This window comes from Lagenorhynchus albirostris, chromosome 19 (assembly GCF_949774975.1).
Source record: "Lagenorhynchus albirostris chromosome 19, mLagAlb1.1, whole genome shotgun sequence".
NCBI classification, from domain to species: domain Eukaryota; kingdom Metazoa; phylum Chordata; class Mammalia; order Artiodactyla; family Delphinidae; genus Lagenorhynchus; species Lagenorhynchus albirostris.
The window spans coordinates 41,859,344-41,880,523 of NC_083113.1; the positions used below are offsets into that span (position 1 = coordinate 41,859,344).

Genomic DNA, 21,180 nt, shown 5'->3' on the forward strand with positions numbered 1-21,180 from the left:
ATGTGTAGCCTATGACCCAATTCAATCTCTTCACTTTACAAAACTCTTGAAATCTCCTGCTCTTCTCTAAACAGTAATCAAAGCTTTACAACAGGTACTGGCAGGACAACAGGAGAACGGCTAGCCAAGCGTTACATGCCCAAGGCGGGGAGCAGTGTGGAAAGGGCAGGGGGACAAGGCAAGGGGAGAGGTCCTTGCACAGGGGTCCAGAGCTGGAGCGGGGCCCTACAAGGAGAGTAGCACCTAACTGCTATCACTATCTGCTCTTGCAGGGTCTCCAGTGCTTCCCCACACTTGTGGGATTTTAGGATTAGGGACAGGAGAACCACAGTACTGGGTGAGAATTTGGCCACTTGGCTGCAGCTCTGGCCAACCCAGAGGTTTCCTGCTACAACTATGCACAGCAGGGGTTGGGGTGGACACTGCAATGTGGGGAGGAGAGGAGGTGGGCTGGGAGGAAAAGGACTCCTGTGGCTGTTGAGAGTTTGGTGGTGATAAAACTAGAGTAAGTAATATTTACTTCATGCCACGAGAGGTCAGGGAAGGGGAAGAGGCCTTCCTTCTCGAGCCTGAACAGTAAGAGAGCTTTTGAACTTGGGACCCAGTAGTATTACTAGTGTGGGAGCTAAAGGCCATCTTGAGTTAAACCAGGCTCCTGCAGGCCAGCTGCACAGGTCCTGTACCTTTAGGAAGAGTGGCATTGCCTTGAAAGACATGTTTATTTAAGTTTATCTAGCTTTCCTGTTAGGAAATCAACGAGATATTAGAGAAGCTGAAAACCACTTTTGTCTCCAGGGAATGGGGAAAGCATGGATGCCGAGTGCCATTAGCTCAGATCTTCTGGAGGCTGAACAAGTTCCAGACTGCAAGCCTCTCTCCAGCTCATGCTCTGCAGACGACCTAGGAGTACTCCCCAGATGACCTAGGAGTAAAGTGCCCTGAGAAGCTGCCCCAAACCACCTCTTTGTTCCTTAGTAACGCACCACAGGTTCACAGCTCTGGGACACCGCTGTTTCGCTCTTTAGAGGTGTGGGACTAGACAAATGATTTCAAACAGCAGGGAAGAGAAGCAGCCCCAGAAAAATCAACACTTTTATGTTTTACAAAATCCATGGATTCTGCCTTTTTTTTTTTTTAAACAAAGAATGTTCTGCTACTTAGAAAAGAAAGTTTGATAGCCACCAGACAGAATCACTGCTGCCCGCAGCCCAGTCTCTCCTGGGTCACAAGCCCCTGTCTGCTCCCTGAGTCACACCAGCAGACTGGGCTTGCACAGGTAGAATTTGTGAACACTTCCATTCAACCAGTGTGCCAGGCCCTGTGCTAAGCTCAGAGGACACAACATCAGGCATGATCTCTGCTTTCAGACAACTTACAGTTTAGTGGGAGAGAAAGCCATTAATCAAATTATCCTATGAATACAAGTAGAATTGCACTTGTGATAAATGCAATGAAGATGATATTAATGTTAATATGAAAGATATAGCAGGGACCTGATCTGGACTGGGGGTCAGGGAAGGCATCCCAAGGGACTGGTGTTCTTGGGATTATATTTTCTGGGTCAGGCTGCTTGAGGAATGATCCCTTGTTATCTTAAGAGCCCATGGGGAAAGGATTGGCAAACCCAGCATTTTTCTAATGAAGCACACAAGTGCCAAGAACTGGGCACAGAAACTTAGCTTTTAGTGACAGATTTAAGAAAACATTCAACTATGGCAAAAATGGTGGGGCACTTTGTACATTAAAATTTTTCTGAACCACTTCTAAGTTGAGAAATAAAACATTAGAGTCCCTCCCTCTCCTTTAAGGAATTCATGGGAAAGCCACACGGATGAAATCTGAGGTGGAAGAAAATGAAAAGTCAAACAAAAGTAGAAAATAAGATCCTGATAAAACCATAATTCAAAAAGACACATGTACCCCAATGTTCACTGCAGCACTGTTTACAATAGCTAGGACCTGGAAACAACCTAAGTGTCCATCGACAGATGAATGGATAGAGAAGATGTGGTACATTGTATACAATGGAATATTACTCAGCCATAATAAAGAACAGAATACGGTCATTTGTAGAGACATGGATGGACCTAGACTGTCATACAGTGTGAAGTAAGTCAGAGAGAAAACCAAATATTGTATATTAATGTATACATGTGGAATCTAGAAAAATGGTACAGATGAACCTATTTGCAACGCAGGAACAGAGATGCATAAAGAACAGATGTGTGGACACAGTGGGGGAAGGAGAGGATGGGATGAATTGGGAGATTAGGTTTGACATAAGTACACTACCATGTGTAAACCAGATAGCTAGTGGGAACCTGTGGTATAGCACAGGGAGCTCAGCTCGGTACTCTGTGATGAGCTAGATGGGTGGGATGGGGGGGTGCGGGTGGGAGGGAGGTCCAAGAAGGAGCTCCTTCCAGAGCTTTACATTACAGGAGGAAAGAATGGGTCATGCTTTTGAGGCATTAATTTAAATACAGTCCTCCAGGGACTTCCCTGGTGGCAAAATGGTTAAGAATCTGCCTGCCAATGCAGGAGACACGGGTTCGAGCCCTGGTCCAGGAAGATCCCACATGTCACAGAGCAACTAAGCGGGTGCGCCACAGCTACTGAGCCTGTGCTCTAGAGTCCACGAGCCACAACTACTGAGCCCGCGTGCCGCAACTACTGAAGCCCGTGCACCTACAGCCCGTGCTCCACAACAAGAGAAGCCACCACAATGAGAAGACTGCGCACTGCAACTAGAGAAAGCTCACGCGCAGCAACGAAGACCCAATGCGGCCATAAATATATATTTATAAAGATATATACATATATAGTCCTCCAACCTACAGAAAAGTGTTTCACATTTGAGATGACTCAGAACGCTTAGTTCCATTTCTAAGCTACATTCAACTCAGTGAACACTTACCTAACGAACATCCAGAGGAGATGCCTACCATTTATTTTTGATGTGAATTTAATTTAAACAAATCTGCTGTTCCATGTGGGACAACAGGAAAGCCTGGCTTTCCCTTGTAACGTGATGCCAGTGTCTTTCTCGGTCAGTACTCAGAGGCAGTCATATATCATGCTGGAAAGGCTGAACGATACCCTCATTTCACAGGGGCCCACACAGGTTGAGAGGGACAGAAATAGGGTCAGAAGTGGGGTCTGATGTCAAGGTCAGTTTGGTGCTCTACCTACAGCAGTTCGTGTACTCACACCAAGTCATTTGGGAAAACTGGAGGAGTTCTCATACCCTCTTCCATATAAGTTAAAATTAAGACAGAATTCTCACTTAAAAAAAAAAAAAGAAAGAAAGCACACAGGGAGTCAACTTCATGGTCACAACAGGCTCAGTGACTCCTTTGGGGCCTAAGTGGGCAGTGCCTGAGGGCAGGTCCAGCTGACAAGGGCTCTCCCAGCCCAACCAAATTGGCCCTGTGGTCATGTACCTGCAAGAACAGACCAAAGACCCTCATTCATACCCTCCTCCTTCCTGACAACAGAGATGTGGAGAGAAGGCTGATGGCCTTACTTCACTGAGGGCTGGGATACAAGACCCCAGAAGCTTCTGGTCATCCCTGTCCTTCCTGTTTATATTAAATGGCCCAAAGTCCAATGTTTTCCTGTACCAGGAAAACAGCAGGCTTGGGCCCAAAGAACTCTGGGGTTTCCTCTTTCTTCTTACACAGCTCAGAAATGGCCTCTGTGGGGACCCTAAAGTTCAAGAAGGCGACCAGAGTCTCTAGCACTCTGCCTCTGCACACACCCAGCCTCACCAACCTGCATTCATGCCACAAGGAATGGTGAGAAGTCAAGTGACCATGGTAGCTTGATTCCCTTGAACCAGCCCTCTGTTAAAGTGTTGGCTTAAGTCTACTTCTAAACCCAATCTGGGAGCATTATCTGCCCTAAAAATCTAGGGCCAGTGAATAGCTCCAATGTCACACATCCTCAGAGGGAGGTCTCTGGAAAAAGACAAACCATCTATAATTTTTGGCCAAAACTTACATGCCCTAAATCAACAACCAGACAGACTGCTATTCCTGCTCACTTCAATGAACACTTATCCTCTCCAACCCACTGGGCTAGAGGTGACAGACACCCTCTTATCCTCAGACTACGGGAGAGACAAGCAGCAGAGCCTTGGACCCTCCACCATGGTAGTGGCCAGAAGGAGTGGCGGTCAGCCTCACGGCATATCAGTTCCTGGACCCACAGATCTCTGACTGCATCAGAGAGACACCTGGCTCCCATCACCTTATATAAAACAATTACTCTGTCAATTAATTATATGCTACCTGAATTGTTACTTAAGTCTTTTCTCATTTACCTTGCAATGTGTGTAACTTCTGGTCTCTTCAACTGGACTGTGAAATCTGAAAGCAGAGACAGCTCCAATCCAACACTGCTCTGAATGTCAAGAACGACATCAGGACAGTGCCTAGCACACAGGAGCCATTTTTAAAAAAACTGCTGGATGAATGTTTACTGGTTTGTTTTCCTATTAAAGTAGATTCTGATTCCTATATAAGACAAAGAGAATAATTTTTCTACAGTTGACAGGAAAGAGAAGCCCAACAGGAACTGCAGGAGAACGGTGCACCAAGCCATGCCCAGCCAGGGGCAGGAGGTGGCCGAGCAAACTATTTCCGGAGGGAGCAGAGATGTGAGCAGGCTGATCTGTGGATCCTGTCAGGGAAACCCAGCGCTGTCAGAGAGCCTTCCCACCCTCTGGCATACAAAATGGCAAAGCTTGGCGGGAAGGGTGTGTGCTCAATCCAGTCAAGGACTGACAAAATATGAGAAATGGCAGCCTTGATACACATCCTCTTCTCCTTTCTGTGGTGCTGCGTGCCACAGAAATGGAAGAACAAATGCATCAATCACAGCCAATTCCCCAGTGCCCAGGTCTTTGAACTCTGACTTCACAGAGGCAAACTTTACAATGCCTGAAATGTAATAATCTCTAACCCCTGTGACAGGCCAACTCGAAAGACATTTGCTTAATTTTTGCTCAGGGATTTACTTATTGGAGGTGGGGAACGCTACATGTCTCCCAGCCACTGGAGCATTTCCTCCCCCAGCCATAGGCCTCCCAACGTGCCCTCCCTCGGCACTGCTTCAGGGATGAGTGCTGTCCCAGACCCAGGCCCAAAAAGGACCACCCAGGCCCAGAGGAGAGCAGTGTCACTCAAGGACCACTGAGAGGGAGGCGCACTCTGCCCTTGCTATGGCCTGGCTGTCCGTACCTAGAGCCTTCACAGATATCTGTCGGGTAAGCGGAGGGGGGATGTTGATGCACACCAGATCCACGTCTTGATGCAGCAAGACGTCATCGGTCCGGCTGGTGTAGAAGGTGATGTTCATCTCCTCGGCAAGCTGCTTCGCCTCCTCCTCAGTCTTCCCCCACAGGGCCTCCACCGTGAACCCTTCTGCCCGCAGCAGTGGGACCAGAACCCGGGCAGAGCTGCCAGTCCCAAACACGCCCACTCCGGGAAGCATCTTCATGCTGGCTTCTCTGTTCACCAACTCATCTCCTCACAAGAGTCTCCAGCATGAGTACGACCATCCCCCAGTCCTGGTCACACATGGCTCCTGGAACAGAAAGCAGGACACTGACTGTTAGTGGAGGGCACACTCAGCTGAGGCTACTTTCTGGGCTGATTCAGAAGCAGCAAGTTCTCTGCCACAAAAGACAAATGAAATATTGCTCCAAACTGAAACGCTGCAGAAGCTTCTCCCATGGAGACTTAAGGATATTAGCAATATCTATCTACTAGGAGGAGGAAGGATGAAAAATGAGTAAAGCTAGGTTCAAATTTCTGTTCTGTTACTTAATTTTCGGTGTGACTCTGGTCAAATCATTTAAACTCCAGGGCCTTAATTTGTACAAGTTCATGATTCTATGATATTATATTACAGAAGAAAAAGAAGAGTGTTATATTACAGTAAAAGACGAAAGAGAACTACTTAGGTGCTATACACGTTATAATTTAAAAGTTAAGGGTAGCAAGCATAGGAAAATGTTCACTAGAAACCAAAAATACCAAAAAAAATGTCAACTACCAAACTGGCAGCAGCAGCAGCAGCAATAACAAGGATATTTAGAATGAAATTTGTTTATTTTTGGCTGCACTGGATCTTCATTGCGGTGCGCGGGCTTCTCATTGTGGGGCTCGGTAGTTGTGGCACACAGGCTTAGTTGCTCCACGGCATGTGGGATCTTCCTGGACCAGGGATCAAACCCGTGTCCGCTGCATTGGCAGGCGGATTCTTAACCACTGCGCCACCAGGGAAGCCCAGAATGAAATTTTTAATATAAAAATATCCATGCTAAAAAAAAAAAATATCCATGCTAACGTTGACTAAGATAGTGAAAAATTGGGAAATGAGACAGATGTTCAATAACAGTAGTGGGTTAGATTGATAACACTACAGAGCCACTGAAAATCATGAGTAGAAGGCCCTCAATGACCTGAAAGACATCACCATGTATTCACTGAAAAGACAGAAAACAGTATGTGAAGGATGATAACAATTTCGTTTAAAACAAAACCAGAAAAAGCACAAAAGGTGTATATATGTATGAGACTATAAAGGATATCTCTATCAATAACCATACTCCATATAGAGGACATAACAGAAGGACCTGAATTTAATAATTATTACTCACATTGATGGGATTGTGGATGATTTTTGTTTTCTGAACTTTGCTAAATTTTCTACACTGAATGTTTCTTACTTATTATGGAGTTCTTCCTTCTGATCACAAGGGTTTATAAAATGAAATAAAGAACGAGACCAAACAAAAGTCTGCTTGGAAACCACAGTGAGATTTAGGTGTGTGCAGGGTTCAGGTTTCTCCACACAGCACTCCCTCAGCTAAACCAGTGGTCCTCACACTAGCTGTGTATAGAGTCACTGGTGACCCCAGACCCACTGAATCAGACTGTAGGGATGAGGCTACGTCACCATCACTTTCTTTTTTTTTTTGGTTCTTATTTTACTGTGGTAAAATACACATAAAATTTACTACCTTAACCATTTTTAAGTGTACAGCTCAGTGGTATTACGTACATTCATACCGTTGTGTAACCATCACCATCATCTACTTCCAAAACTCTTTTCACATTGCAAAACTGAAACTCTGTCCCCGTTAAACAATAACTTCTCATTTCAACCCCTCCCCCCAGCCCCTGGCAACCACCATGTCTCTATGAATCTGACTACTGTAGGTACCTTATATAAGTGGAATCCTATAGCATTTGTCCTTTTGTGACTGGCTTATTTCACTTAGCATGTCCTCAAGGTTCATCCATGGTGTAGCTTATGTCAGAATTTCCTCCCTTTTTGAGGTTGAATAATATTCCATTGTATGTATATACCACATTTTGCTTACGCATTCATCTGTACATGAACACCTGGATAGCTTCCACATCTTAGCTACTATGAATTATGCTGTTATGAACATGGGTGTACAAATACTTCTTCCAGACTCTGCTTCCAATTCTTTTGGGTATATATCCAGAGGTGGAATTGCTGGATCATATGGTAAATCTGTTTTTAATTTTATGAGGAACTGCCATACTGTTTTCCACAGGTCCTGTACCATTTTATTTAGTTATTATTATTTTTAATTTATTTATTTATTTATTTAGGCCAAGCCACGCAGCTTGTGGGATCTTAGTTCTGCGACCAGGGATTGAACCCGGGCCCACGGCAGTGAAAGTGCCAAGTCCTAACCACTAGACCGCCAGGGAACTCCCAAGGTCCTGTACCATTTTAAATAATAATTTTATAAACACCTTACAGTCCCTTAGTCTACCAATTATCTTTTAAAAAAATCTGACTACTTTCTGCAAATCACAATTTTTAAAAAGTTGTATCCAAATGTTGGATATCCAAATGCTGTTCTACTTTTATCCACGTAACATTGCTTTACTTGCATCTCCTCACAGATCAGTCAACCTATTTGTCAGTTTAATGGAGACATGGCATTCCTTTTGTAAATCCATAATAATTAACTACCTCCTTCCCCAACTGTGAGCACTAGCGACATAGACATCTCTTCCTTCCCCATCCATGCCATCCCCCCACCTTTCTGGCCATTTCTGAGCACTACTTTCAGGCTCCCCTGCTCTTATCCTCAGCTCCTTCAATGTTGAGCTTCTCGAGGTTCTGTCAGAGGTGTCCTCTTCTCTTCTTGCTCCACATATTCTTTTTCCTACTCATGTCCCAGGCTTTAATTAGTATACCAGTGACTTCCAAATCTGCAGCACAAGCCCAGCTTTCTCTCCAGAGCCTCACACCCATATATTCTAAGCTCCACAAAACCCACACGACCAAACCTGAACAGAAGCAGTAAAGTAAGATGGTGAGAACACACAAAGTGAAGGCATCCAGGACATCTGGGTTCAAATTCTGGCCTCACCACTTCCTAGCTGAATGCAATGTTTTTCATGGGAAAAGCAGGTCTAATGCTGTTTAGCTCCTGGGGTTTTGTGAAGATTAAATGAGGTCCGGTTGTAAGTGCCCAGTGAAGTATCTAGTATACAGTCAGCATTTAATAATTATCATAAACCTTTCCTCAAACATTTTCTTCCTGTATTCTCTGTCTCTTGGTATGTCACCATCATCAACTCAGTTCCTCAACTCAGAAAGCTGGCCAGCATCACAATCTCTTTATTCCCTTACCTGTACAGGTAACTCATCATCAAGTCTTGTTGATCCTCCCTCTTTATTATGTCTTAAATCTACCCCTTCTTTGATATCCCCTCTGCCATTGCCCTAGTCTAGCCCCCAGCACCACTCACCTGGATGACTGCAACAACCTTCTACTTGATCTCTCTTGCTTCCATTCTTTCCTTCCTTCATCCATTCCTCATACTGCGCAGAGATCTTTCTAAAATGCAAACGGAATCACATCACTCCCTTCCTTTTTAAACACGTCAGTGACTTCCCATTGGACTCAGTATGAAGTCCAGATGCTTTAGTATGACTTACAAGGCCCTGCAAGATCCAGAAGTCTCAAGACAGGTCTAGCTTTGGGTAGGGTCACTTTCAAGGGTTATCTCCAAAAGAGATGAGTTTCAAAACACTTACCTAGATAACCTAGTAAGAAGAACGCTCTGTAAAATTACTAGCTATAAACAGTTAAAAGTTGGGGAGACAGTTACTCAAGATGAAAACAATGGCTTCAGAGTAACAGATGATGAGTGTATTTTTTCTTTCTGGGAGAATTAAACAGTGGGGAACAGTTGTTTATTGAGCCCCTTTTAGATCATATTAACATATAAATTTGTACACGAATGTTCACAGGAGAATTAATCATAATAGCCAAAAAGTAGAAACAACCCAAATGTCCATCAACGGCTGAATCGGTAAACAAAATCTGGTATAGCCATACAAAGTAGTACTATTCAGCCACAACAAGTAATGAAGTACTGATACAAGCTACAACACAGATGAACCTTGAAAACATTATGCTAAGTGAAAGAAGCTAGTCACAGAAGGCCACATATGATTCCATTTATATAAAATGTTCAGAACAGGCAAATCCTTGGAGACAGAAGGTAAATTAGGGGATGGGGGAAAGGAAGGAATTGGGAGGTATAGTAAAGTAAGATGTTCTCACCATCTTACTTTATTGCTTCTGTTCAGGTTTGGTCATGTGGGTTTTGTGGAGCTTAGAATAGATGGGTGTGAAGCTCTGGAGAGAAAGCTGGGCTTGTGCTGCAGACTTGGAAGTCCCCGGTATACTAATTAACTTTATTCTTCTATATTTGGTTATTTAGTTGTTCCAGCCCCATTTGTTGAAGAGACTAGTCTTTCCCCCAGAATGACCTTGGCACCTTTACCGAAAATCAGTTGATCATAAATGTATGGGTTTATTTATGGACTCTCAATTTTATTCCATTGGTCTATACATCTGTCCTGAACTTATAGTAAGTTCTGAAATCAGTAAGTGTGAGTCTTCTAACTTTGTTCTTTTTAAATATTATTTTGGCTATTATGGGACCCCTGTATTTTCCTATAAATTTTAGGATCAGTTTGTCAATCTGGGATTTTGGTAGAGATTGCTTTGAATCTGTAGATCAGTTTGGGGACTGTTGTCACCTTAACAATATTAAGTTTTCTGATTCATGAACATGGGATGTCTAATTTCTTTCAACAATGTTTTGTAGTTTTTAGAGTATAAGTTAGTACTTTTATGTTAAATTTATTTCTAAGTATTTTATTTTATTTGATGCTATAGTAAATGGAATTGTTTTCTTAATTTCATTTTCAGATCCAGCTTCTCTTTTGCTTCTCCCGTAGATACAACTGTACTGTGCGAAGTATACATCTCTGTTACAGGTTGGTTTGCCTGTAGAAGCCACAGTACAGCATCCTACAGTACTGCTTGATCCTACCTGAAGGACACCTGTGCCTTTGTGAACCACGGACATAAGCATGACTTGAGCTGCCTCTAACTCCAGACCCCTGTCAGCTTCCTGCCTCCTCCTGTCTCTACTCTCTGGGCTGTGGAGCTTGGCTTGTTCCCTGCACTCTACCATTTCTACCATTGGGTTCTAGCCTACGTGGGATCTTAGTTCCCCAAACGGGGATCGAACCCGTGCTCCCTGCATTGGAAGCACAGAGTCTTAACCACTGGACTGCCAGGGAAGTCCCATCTTTCTTTCTGATGGTGAATAATGTCCGTGGCCTCTCAGCCACCTCTCTTTCCTCTTTGCTGATAATTCTCTTGCCCTTACAGGATTCCTTTCTAGTTAGAGAACAGGTCAGTCACATACTATCTTCTATAATTTTCATGTCCTGAACTCCCTTTAGCTTTTTTGGTCACTTCCTGCATTTACAGGTTTTTGGGGGGTTACTTACAAGTCATGGATAGTCTGGGAGCTTGAGAGTGTAAAATTTGTAGCACTACACAGTAAGATCCTGCTTAAACTTTGTGGGTCATTCATTACAACAGCTCTAAGGGTCAGGTGAGTGAGACATAGCCACCATAAGCAAGGATGTCCGTGTCCTCTCTAAATTCCTGCCCAGGGCACACTTCTTCCTCTCTCACACCTCATTCCTTCATGCTCTAATTATATTTGGGTGTATATTTGCACTGGTGGCTTAAAACAACAGAATGGATTAGAAGAGATTTTAATAACCTCTGTTTCACTGACAGTGGCTCAAAGGGCAGCTTCATTAACATCCATAAATAAAGGGGCAAGAGCTGGCCTCTGAGGAAGCCAGATGGCATGAAGTTGGGCAAGCTTGACTAGGTATTTCCTGCTCCAGTAGACAGAACTGGTTTTCCTCATTTATTTCAGTGATTACCCTTTCTCACCCCAACATGTCCTATTGCTTGCCCCCAACATCCTTGTACATACCTTTCATGTGCCTCCAAAGATCTCCACAAACCCAGTCCTGCCTAGCTCACATGCATTCCAATCAACATATGCTGGTCAGGAATGGAGGGGGAAAAGTGCCTTGACAGGACTGACTATATATAGTTTGACAAGGCTATAGGTTATGAGGAAGGTAGCACAGAGGTTAGAAGCATGGAATCTGCAGCCAACCTTGCCTGGGCTCAGATCCTGACTCCACCACTGACCAACTAGGTAACGTCAGGTAAGTTTCTTAATCATTCTGTGCCTCTGTTTCCTCATCTGTAAAATGGGGTTAACTGTATGTACTTCATAGAGGAGTTAAGGATTAAATGAGTTAATATTCATGAGCATTTAAAACAGGGCCTGGCCCATAGTAAGTCACTACATGGATCTTTTTTTTTTTTTTAAAGCTATGTATGACTGCCTTAGGTATCTCCTCTTCGAAAGTTGTGTAGGACTATGAAGATAATATTCTAAGCTAATATGCAGTGAGTGCAATAGGCCAGGCAGTGTTTAGTGTAATGTACAGTATATCCCTTAAAGTCCACGCAACCCTGTCTTATAGATGAGGAAAGCAGAAGCTTAGAGTGGCTAGGTAACTCTTCCAGCGTTCCACAGCTGGTTTTGTGTAACACACCTGCCACAACTAGCTGTGAAACCTGGAGCAGGTTACTGAGCTTCTCTGAGCCTCTGTAAAAACAGAGGCTTGTACGTGTGGAACAACTCTTCTCTCATCTTTAGCGATGAGTGTGAGCCAGGAAAGTTCATTCTGCTCCCTGGCTTGGCGACTGCTTGCCTCAGCTCCACCATTCAAACCAATATGCTCTGTTCATACATCACACCTTTATTGAGGGCCCCAACAGGGAGACTGTAGGGGATAAAAAGATGAAAAGACACAGTCTTAACTTTGGGAGCAACAAGTCAGAAAGGGAGTAGGAGCCAGAGCTGGTGGCACAAGTGCTAATCTAAGGAGTTTGGACTTTGATTGGTGGGTGTGCTCGGTACTTTTGCTCTGTCCCACCTTCGCCACCTGATCCCCTCTCTACTCTGCTCTGTCCCCCACGAATCAGAAGGTCAGTCTCTAAGAACTATATCACGTGGGCTTTAGGCCCTCTGGCTTCCATCTGGGTCCAGCCAATCTCAGGAGGAGATCAGAGCACAGGAAGAAAGGTTACACTATTCATTTTCTGCCTCTCTCCCCACGAGCATGTGGCTCTGGCAGGAGCTGTGATCCTTGACCCAGGTCAGTGTCTACGGTGGACCCCTCTCCCATAGCCACAGATTTTGCTGGGTTCCTGTACCCCTCCCTTCCCCCACTGTGCCTGAGGTGGTAACAGTATCAGCTGTAGCCAGTCCCTGCCAGTCCCTCGGTGGGCCACCATCCCTTGTAGGTTTCCCTTATCGCACTCACCATCGTAAATAATCTCTCCATTAAAGGCTTTTCAATAGTCCTCTGAATGTGCGGGCTGTGTCCTGCCTGGACCCTAACTAACACAGTAAACAAAGCAAAGTACTGAATTTTCTTTTTTTTAAATTTGATGTAGGTGGAATAGAGTTCAGGAGACACTAGACACAGAGAACCAGTTAAGATATAAAATAAGAGATAAGGAGGGTCTGATGGAGGGAATGAAGTGGAGCAGACAGCTATCAATAGGACCTGGGATTATGAGCGGAGAGGGAAAAGCCAAAAATGGCGCCAAACTATAGACCAACATCCCGCATGAACATAGGCACAAAATCCTCAACAAAGTATTAGCAAACTGAATCCAGCAATGTGTTAAAAGGACAATGCATGATGACCAAGAAAATGTAAGGCTGTTTCAATATTCTAAAATCAATTACTATAATTCAACATATCAAGTCATGAGATTATTCAATTGCATTAATTAGAAATGCAAATTAAAACTTATTTATTACAACTACACACCTATTGGAATGTGTGAAATTCAGAAAATCTGATATCAAAAACTGGCGAGGATATAAAGCAGCTGTTCATTGTTAGTGAAAATGAAAAATGGTACAGCCACTTTGGAAAACAGTGTGTCGTCTTTTAAGTTAAATATACACAGCATACAACCTAGCAATCCCACTTCCAGCTATTAACCAAGAGAAATGAAAACTTATGTTCACACAAAAACCCATATGTGAAGGCTTACTTTATAATGTCTAATGTTGGCTTTATTTGTAACTGCCAAAACTTGGAACCAACACAAATGTCCTTCAACTGGTGAGTGGATCAACAAACGGTAGTATATTAGTGTAATGGAATACTACTCGGCAATAAAACAAGAACTACTAATACACGCCTCGACATGGGTGAACTACTAATACACGCCACGACATGCATGAATTTCAAATGTATTATACGCTAGATGAAAGATGCTAGACTCCAAAGGCTCCATACTGCGTGATTCCATTTACATCATATAATAAAAAAGGCAAATTATAGGGGCAGAATAATAGATCAGTGGTTCCCAAGAATTGGGGTCAGGGGCCTGAGGAGACTACAAAATGCCACAAGGGAATTTTGGGGGTGGGGAATGGTGAAGGAACTGTTCTATATCTTGACTATGGTGGTGGTTATATGACTATATGCATTTGTCAAAACTCATAGAACTGTACACTAAAAACGGTCAATTTTACTGGTATGTAAATTATATTTTTAAAAAAATGTGACCCCCTAAAAATTGATATTGAAGTTCTAAGCCTGGGAAGTTGTAGTATCATTAAGAGAAACAGGGAAGCCATGAGGCCTGACGGTTGAGACACATGCCAAACCTGGGATTTGTGGATTCTGTTCTTCCCAGACTGGCTAAATATCATCTAACCTTCTGTATGTCTAGTCCATGGAGCCACAGCTTCTGCAAAACCACAGGACGAGACCCACCCCCCATCACAGAGGTGGGCCAAATCCAATATGACACCTGTTTTTTTAAAAATTTATTATTTATTTATTTATGGCTGCATCGGGTCTTAGTTGCAGTGTGCGAGCTCTCTAGTTGTGGCGTGCAGGCTCCAGGGTGTGTGGGCTCTGTAGTTGTGGCACTCGGGTTCCAGAGCACGTGGGCTCTGTAGTTTGCAGCACATGGGCTCTAGTTGAGGCACGCAAGCTCAGTAGTTGTGCTGCGCGGGCTTAGTTGCCCCGCAGCATGTGGGATCTTACTTCCCTGACCAGGGATTGAACCTGCATCCCCTGCGTTGTAAGGCAGATTCTTTACTGCTGGACCACCAGGGAAGTCCGTTTTTGTAAAAAGTTTTACTGGAACACAGTTTCACCCATTCCTTTATCTATGTGCTACGACAGCAAAGTAGCTACAACATAGACCATATGGCCCACAAAGCCTAAAATATTTACTTACCATCTGGCCCTTTACAGAAAAGGGGTGCTGATCCCTGCCCTATCCCAGGGGTTATAAGGCCAGGAGCTCCAAGTGACAGTGTATAGTCATGAAGGTAGCCAGGATTATGATAAAAAGAACACCCTACCTCACTGTGTGGGTGAAGAGTCACAGATTCTGGGAACTCTGGCGTTAGTGCATAACTTCAGAGAGGTCACTCATTCATTAGGCAGCTTAAGTAGGGGTCAGACCCTGGGCAGAAGGTGCCTATGAATCCTTTTCTACCAACAATTTGTTTATAATGTTGGGGGTTTCAGCATGCTGAGCTAAAACCTATATTTTCCAGCCTCCCTTGCAAAGAGGTGTGTCTAGGAAGACAAATAATACAAGGTACAGTTTGGTAGAGTTTCTGGAAACGTTCTTTTAAGATAGGGCGGGACTTCCCTGGTGGTCCAGTGGTTAAAACTCCACACTCCAATGCAGGGGGTCCAGGTTTGATCCCTGGTCAGGGAACTAGATCCCGCACGTTGCAACTAAGAACCCACACGCCACAACTAAAAAAAGAGCCTGGGGGACTTCCCTGGTGGCGCAGTGGTTAAGAACCTGCCTGCCAATGCAGGGGACACGGGTTTGAGCCCTGGTCCAGGAAGATCCCACATGCCGCAGAGCAACTAAGTCCGTGCGTCACAACTACTGAGCCTGCGCTCTAGAGCCCGTGAGCCACAACTACTGAGCTCGTGTACCACAACTACTGAAGCCCACATGCCTAGAGCCCGTGCTCCGCAACAAGAGAAGCCACCACGGTAAGAAGCCCATGCACCGCAACAAAGAGTAGCCCCCGCTCGCCACAACTAGAGGAAGCCCACACGCAGCCACAAAGACCCAACGCAGTCAAAAATAAAATAAAATAAATATATAAACATAAATAAATAAAAAAAGAGCCTGCATGCCGCAAAAAAGATCCCGCGTGCCGCAACTAAGACCCGGCATAGCCAAAATAAATAAATTAAAAAGACGGCAATCTCAGTTGTCGGGCATATTCCCCCCCCCCACCTCCCCCTTCATTCTGCCTGAAATGCAGATTCTATGGCTCGACTTGCCACATACATCTGACCACCAGGAGGCAATCTGAGGATGGAACACAATTTCCTGCAGATACTGGCACTGAGATGGTGAATCAGATGTCATCCATGCCCTTAAGGAACTCCATTTCATCAACAAGACAGGGAGGTAAACACATTTGTTATATGGTATGATAGAGCAACAGGAACCTGTGTGTGGCACAGAGAAGAGCACCATTAACTACATGGGCCCCAGGTGGTGTGCAAGCAGAAAAGGCTTCCTGGAGATGATGTAACAGGTCCGAGTTGGTCAGAAAGGCTGGTCATAGAGCTTCTCCAACACATCCAATGGGAAGGCCCTCCTTTTACTGGTGGTCCGCTTCTGTTCTTCTGGGGCCACTTTAGCCAGAAAGTTCCACTTCAGATCGACATGAAGTCTACCCTCATTTAACTTCCATCCCATTGGTCTTACTTCTACACTGTGGAACAACCTGTGATGTTCCTAATGAAACTCTCATGTTTCCTCTATGTTTCTTAGGTTGTTTGCTGATGGCCACAATAATTCCCTTCCTTGGTTTCATGCCTTGGGTAGTCAATCACTTCGCACAGTGACTCTGTACTTAGCCATGTCACTTGCTCTGGCCAATGGGACATTAGCAACATGACACAAGAGGTTTGAAAAGTACTTGTGCATTAAGGCTTGCTCTGTTGCAACTCCTGGGATCTCTGGAGGCATCACCATGTGAACGAGCCCAGGCCATCCTAATGGATCATAAGAAACATGTGACCAAGTCATTCCCTCTGCTCCAGCTGACAGTGAGTCAACTGCCAGCTGACTGAGATCATTTCAGGCTATCCAGTTCTAGCTGAGCTTACCTGGACAAGAACCACCACCCAGATCACCCTAAGAACCATGAGAAATAATCAATGTTTGTCTTAAGGTACTGAATTTTGAGGTTGTTTGTTATACCACAAAAGCTAACTGATACACTCCTTTACAGACCGAACTCCCTTAATTCCCTCAGACCTTCCTCACATTCTCTATCCTGCTGGCTAAGGCTGCTCTGGTTTGTCCATTGTCTAGATTGTCAATATGCCCCTGAAATGCAGCCCCAGAACTGAACACCATATCCTGAGCATATTCTGGCCTTCTTCCCTGTATATTACACTCCTGTTGCTTCCATTCATTTTAGAATTTAGACAGCCATGTTATCCTGACACATGGTAGGATTTTGCACATGTCCTAATATTCTGTACTTGTATAGTTAGGTTTTCAAAAATTTTAATTGTGGTAAAATACACATAACATCAAATTTACCATCTTAACCATTTAAAAATGTACAGTTCAGTGGCATTCAGTACATTCACATTATTGTGCACACTCACCACCACCCATCCATAGAACTCTTCACCCTGCAGAACTAAAACTCTATATCCATTAAACGATAACTCCCCATTCCCCCTCCCCCCAGCCCCTGGTAACTACCGTTCTACTTTCTGTCTATATGGGTCTGACTACCCTAGGTACCTCATATAAGTGTAACCACATTACACTTGTGCTTTTGTGACTGGCTTATTTCACTTAGCACAACGTCCTCAAGGCTCACCCATGTTGTAGCATGTGTCAGAATTTCCTTCCTTTTAAGGCTGGATAATATTCCACTGCATGCACATACCACATTTTGTTTATTCATTCATCTGTCAGTAGACACTTGGGTAGCTTCCACATTTTAGCTACTGTGAACAATGCTGCTATGAACATGGGTGTACAAATGACAGGTTTTTATTTTTAAATAAATAAATTTATTTATTTATTTATTTATGGCCGCGCTGGGTCTTCGTTGCTGTGCATGACCTTTCTTTTTAGTTGCAGCGAGCAGGGGCTACTCTTCATTGCAGTGTGCAGGCCTCTAATTGTGGTGGCTTCTCTTGTTGCGGAGCATGGGCTCTAGGCGCGTGGGTTTCAGCAGCTGTGGCACGCAGGCTCAGTAGTTGTGGCTCGCGGGCTCTAGAGCACAGGCTCAGTAGTTGTGGTAGATGGGCTTAGTTGCTCCGCGGCACGTGGGATCTTCCTGGACCAGGGCTTGAACCCTGCATTGGCAGGCAGATTCTTAACTACTGCGCCACCAGGGAAGCCCTCAGGGTTTTTTTTCAATGTCATTACTTGTTCTGGAATTTTGTCTTCCTGATGCTATTAGAATCATCAAGCTATTCAGAAGCTTACAGATGGATGGAGCCGGGGTAGTTCCATCCAAGCTATTAAAAAATCTATAATACTTTGCCTTGTAACATATATTTTTAAGTTACAAATTATGCTTTCTATTTTTCACTGCCAGGCTTCAAAAGTCATTAGGGATTTCCACAGACCAACTTATTGCCTTGTAATAGTATATTTACCCTACAAGCCACACAAATGCAGTCAATTGATTTTCAGCCAAAGTATTAAATCAATTCAATGGGGAAAGAAAACTCTTTTTAAAAAATGGTGTTGTTGGGCTTCCCGGGTGGCGCAGTGGTTGAGAGTCCGCCTGCCGATGCAGGGGACACGGGTTTGTGCCCCGGTCCGGGAAGATCCCACATGCCGCAGAGCGGCTGGGCCCGTGAGCCATGGCCGCTGAGCCTGCGCGTCCGGAGCCTGTGCTCCGCAACGGGAGAGGCCACAACAGTGAGAGGCCCGCGTACCACAAAAAAAAAAAAAAATGGTGTTGTGGGCTTCCCTGGTGGCGCAGTGGTTAATAATCCGTCTGCCAATGCAGGGGACATGGGTTCGAGCCCTGGTCAGGAAAGATCCCACATGCCGCGAAGCAACTAAGCCTGCGAGCCACAACTACTGAAGCCTATGCGCCTAGAGTCCGTGCTCCGCAACAAGAGACACCACTGCAATGAGAAGCCTGCGCACCACCAACAAAGAGTAGCCCCCGCTCACCGCAACTAAATAAAGCCCACGCACAGCAATGAAGACTCAACACAGCCAAAAATTAATTAATTAATTAATTTTTTTAAAATGGTGTTGGAACAATTAGATTTCCATACGGCAAACAAAAAACCTGACCCTTCATTTCTCACTGTGTACACAAAAATCAATTCAAAATGAATCAAAGACCTAAATGTAAAAGCCAGAACCATAAAGCTTCTAGAAAAACGTATCAGAGAACATTTTCAAGGCCATGGAATAGGTAAAGATTTCTTGGACAGGACACAAAAAGGATTAACCCATTGATAAACTGGATTTCAAAAATTTAAAGAGTTTCTGCTCATTAAAAGACTCCACTAAAAAAATAAAGAGGTAAGCCACAGATTAGCAAAAAATATTTGCCAAACACATACGTAACAAAGGACTTGTATGCAGAAGAAATTCTACAAATCAATGATGAAAAAATGAACAACTTGATTTTTTTTAAATGTCAAAGGACTTTGATTGCTTCACACAAAAGATACAGGAAAAGTCAATAAGCACATGAAAAGGTACTCCGTATCATTAGTTATCAGGCATATGCAAACTAAAACCACTGCTGAGATACTCAAAATACTTGCTAGAATGGCAAAGAAAAAAAAAACTGACAATCCCAAAGTTTGGAGAGGATATGGAGCAAATACAACTCTCATACATTGTTGGTGGCAGTGTAAAATAGTACAGTCTCTTTGGAAAACTGACGTTTTCTTCTAAAGTTAAACATATATCAACTCAATGACACAGCAACTCCACTCGTAGATATTTACCCAAGAAAATGAAAACATACGTCCACAAAAAACGTTCTCAGCAGTCCTAATTCATCTTAGCCCCACATTGGTAATAAACCCAAATGTTTATGAATGAGATTAGATAAACAAATTATGGTATAGGCATACAATGGAATACAGAAAAGCAGTAAAAATGAATGAACTACTAATATATGCAACAACATGTGTGAATCTTAAAAATATTATGTTGAGTGAAAGATGTTAGGCACATACACCAAAAAACCCCCCATACTGTAGGATTCCATTTATTTGAGGTACAGGAACAGGCAAACCTTACTTATTAATGACAGTAGTCAGAAGTGGTAGCGTGGTGGTTGGCAGGTTGGGGTGTGGAGGAGAGAGGTGTGGAACCGACCAGAAAGGGGCACCAGGAAACGAATGATGGTGGAAATACTCTATATCTTGTGTTGCATTGTGGTTACATGGGGATATATTTGTCACAACTCATCAAACTGAATACTTAGCATCTGTTCATTTAATTGTATATAAATTATACCTCAATTTTTAACCACCATAAGTGGTGTCTAAGGGTATAGAACAACCTACTTGCACCCTGCGGATTTCATCTATAATCAAATTAAATGGACATGTGTGAATTAAAAGTCTCTTTCCTTTAAAACAAAACAAAAACCGTGTAAGAATACTTTTGGTACCAATACAGTTGGCCCTCTGTATCTAAGCATCCTCAGATTCAACCAACCATTGATCTATTAAAAAAAAAAAAGAAAATACCAAAATGTTCCAAAACATAAAACTAGAATTTGCTGCACACCAGTGACTATTTACATAGTTTTACATTGTATTAACAACTATTTACATAGCATTTACATTGTATTAGGTATTTTAAGTAATCTAGAGATGATATAAAGCATATGAGAGGATGTATGTTATATGCCATTTTATATAAGGGGCTTGAGCATGCGCGTATTATGTATCCATAGGGGTCCTGGAACCACACCCACACCCCCACTCGTGCGCGCGCGCACACGCGCACACACACACACACACACACACAGAGGTACTGAGGGATGACTGTATGGAGAAAATGGCTGAAGCCAAGCTAAGGCCAATGATCTACTAAGTCTCGGCACTTGCTGAGGATCTGAAGAGGGCACTTTTCCCTAGCCAACATCACACTGGATGAAGCTGCTGAGCTGTGGGTGTTAGGCAAGTCCTCACCACTCACGAACAACTCATACTAAGGAAGTCAGGGTTCAGAAAGGAGTTCTTCTCCGGTATCGCCGTAGGCAGGTGAAGTTAATGATGGCTATAAGTGAGAAATAATGTGTAACAGTTTGTGGTTGTAGCTGTACAGGTTGGGCAATAAGGTTAGCACACCACAAGGGTGGCTAGCTCAGCTCCCACCCCCCCACACACCCCATAACCAGCCCACAGCTGGAACTCCCCAGCAGCAGCAGGCTTTGAGAGCTGTGCACCCTTAGGGCATCCCTCCTCAGACTTTGCCGCAGGCCTCTAGCCCCTCAGACACATTCCAAGGGGCCAGTACCAAGGGGCTTGTTTGGGAATTAGATTTTTCTGAGGATGAATTTTTTCAGTAATTGTATCTTAATATAAAATACGCTAAAATAAAGCATTGTGGCCAGTGATGAGGCCAGGACCCTAGTTATTGAGTTGGGCCCTCAATCAATCTTCCTATCTTTCTTC

At 43.8% G+C, this 21,180-nt stretch overlaps 1 protein-coding gene across 6 annotated transcripts in view; it reads right to left on the reverse strand.

Moving 5' to 3' along the window:
• GFOD2 (Gfo/Idh/MocA-like oxidoreductase domain containing 2) overlaps positions 1-21,180 on the reverse strand; it is a 37,530-nt gene that overhangs the window by 4,918 nt on the left and 11,432 nt on the right. For 3 of the 6 annotated variants that reach the window (XM_060130052.1, XM_060130056.1, XM_060130054.1), the window contains exon 2: positions 5,244-5,589. In XM_060130052.1, the coding sequence (XP_059986035.1) occupies positions 5,244-5,502 (259 nt within the window). In that variant the 5' untranslated portion in view covers positions 5,503-5,589. Of the gene's footprint in view, positions 1-4,324; positions 4,343-5,243; positions 5,590-8,807; positions 8,926-21,180 lie in introns of those variants that run through there. The other 3 variants (XM_060130053.1, XM_060130057.1, XM_060130058.1) reach the window with 3 other exon arrangements.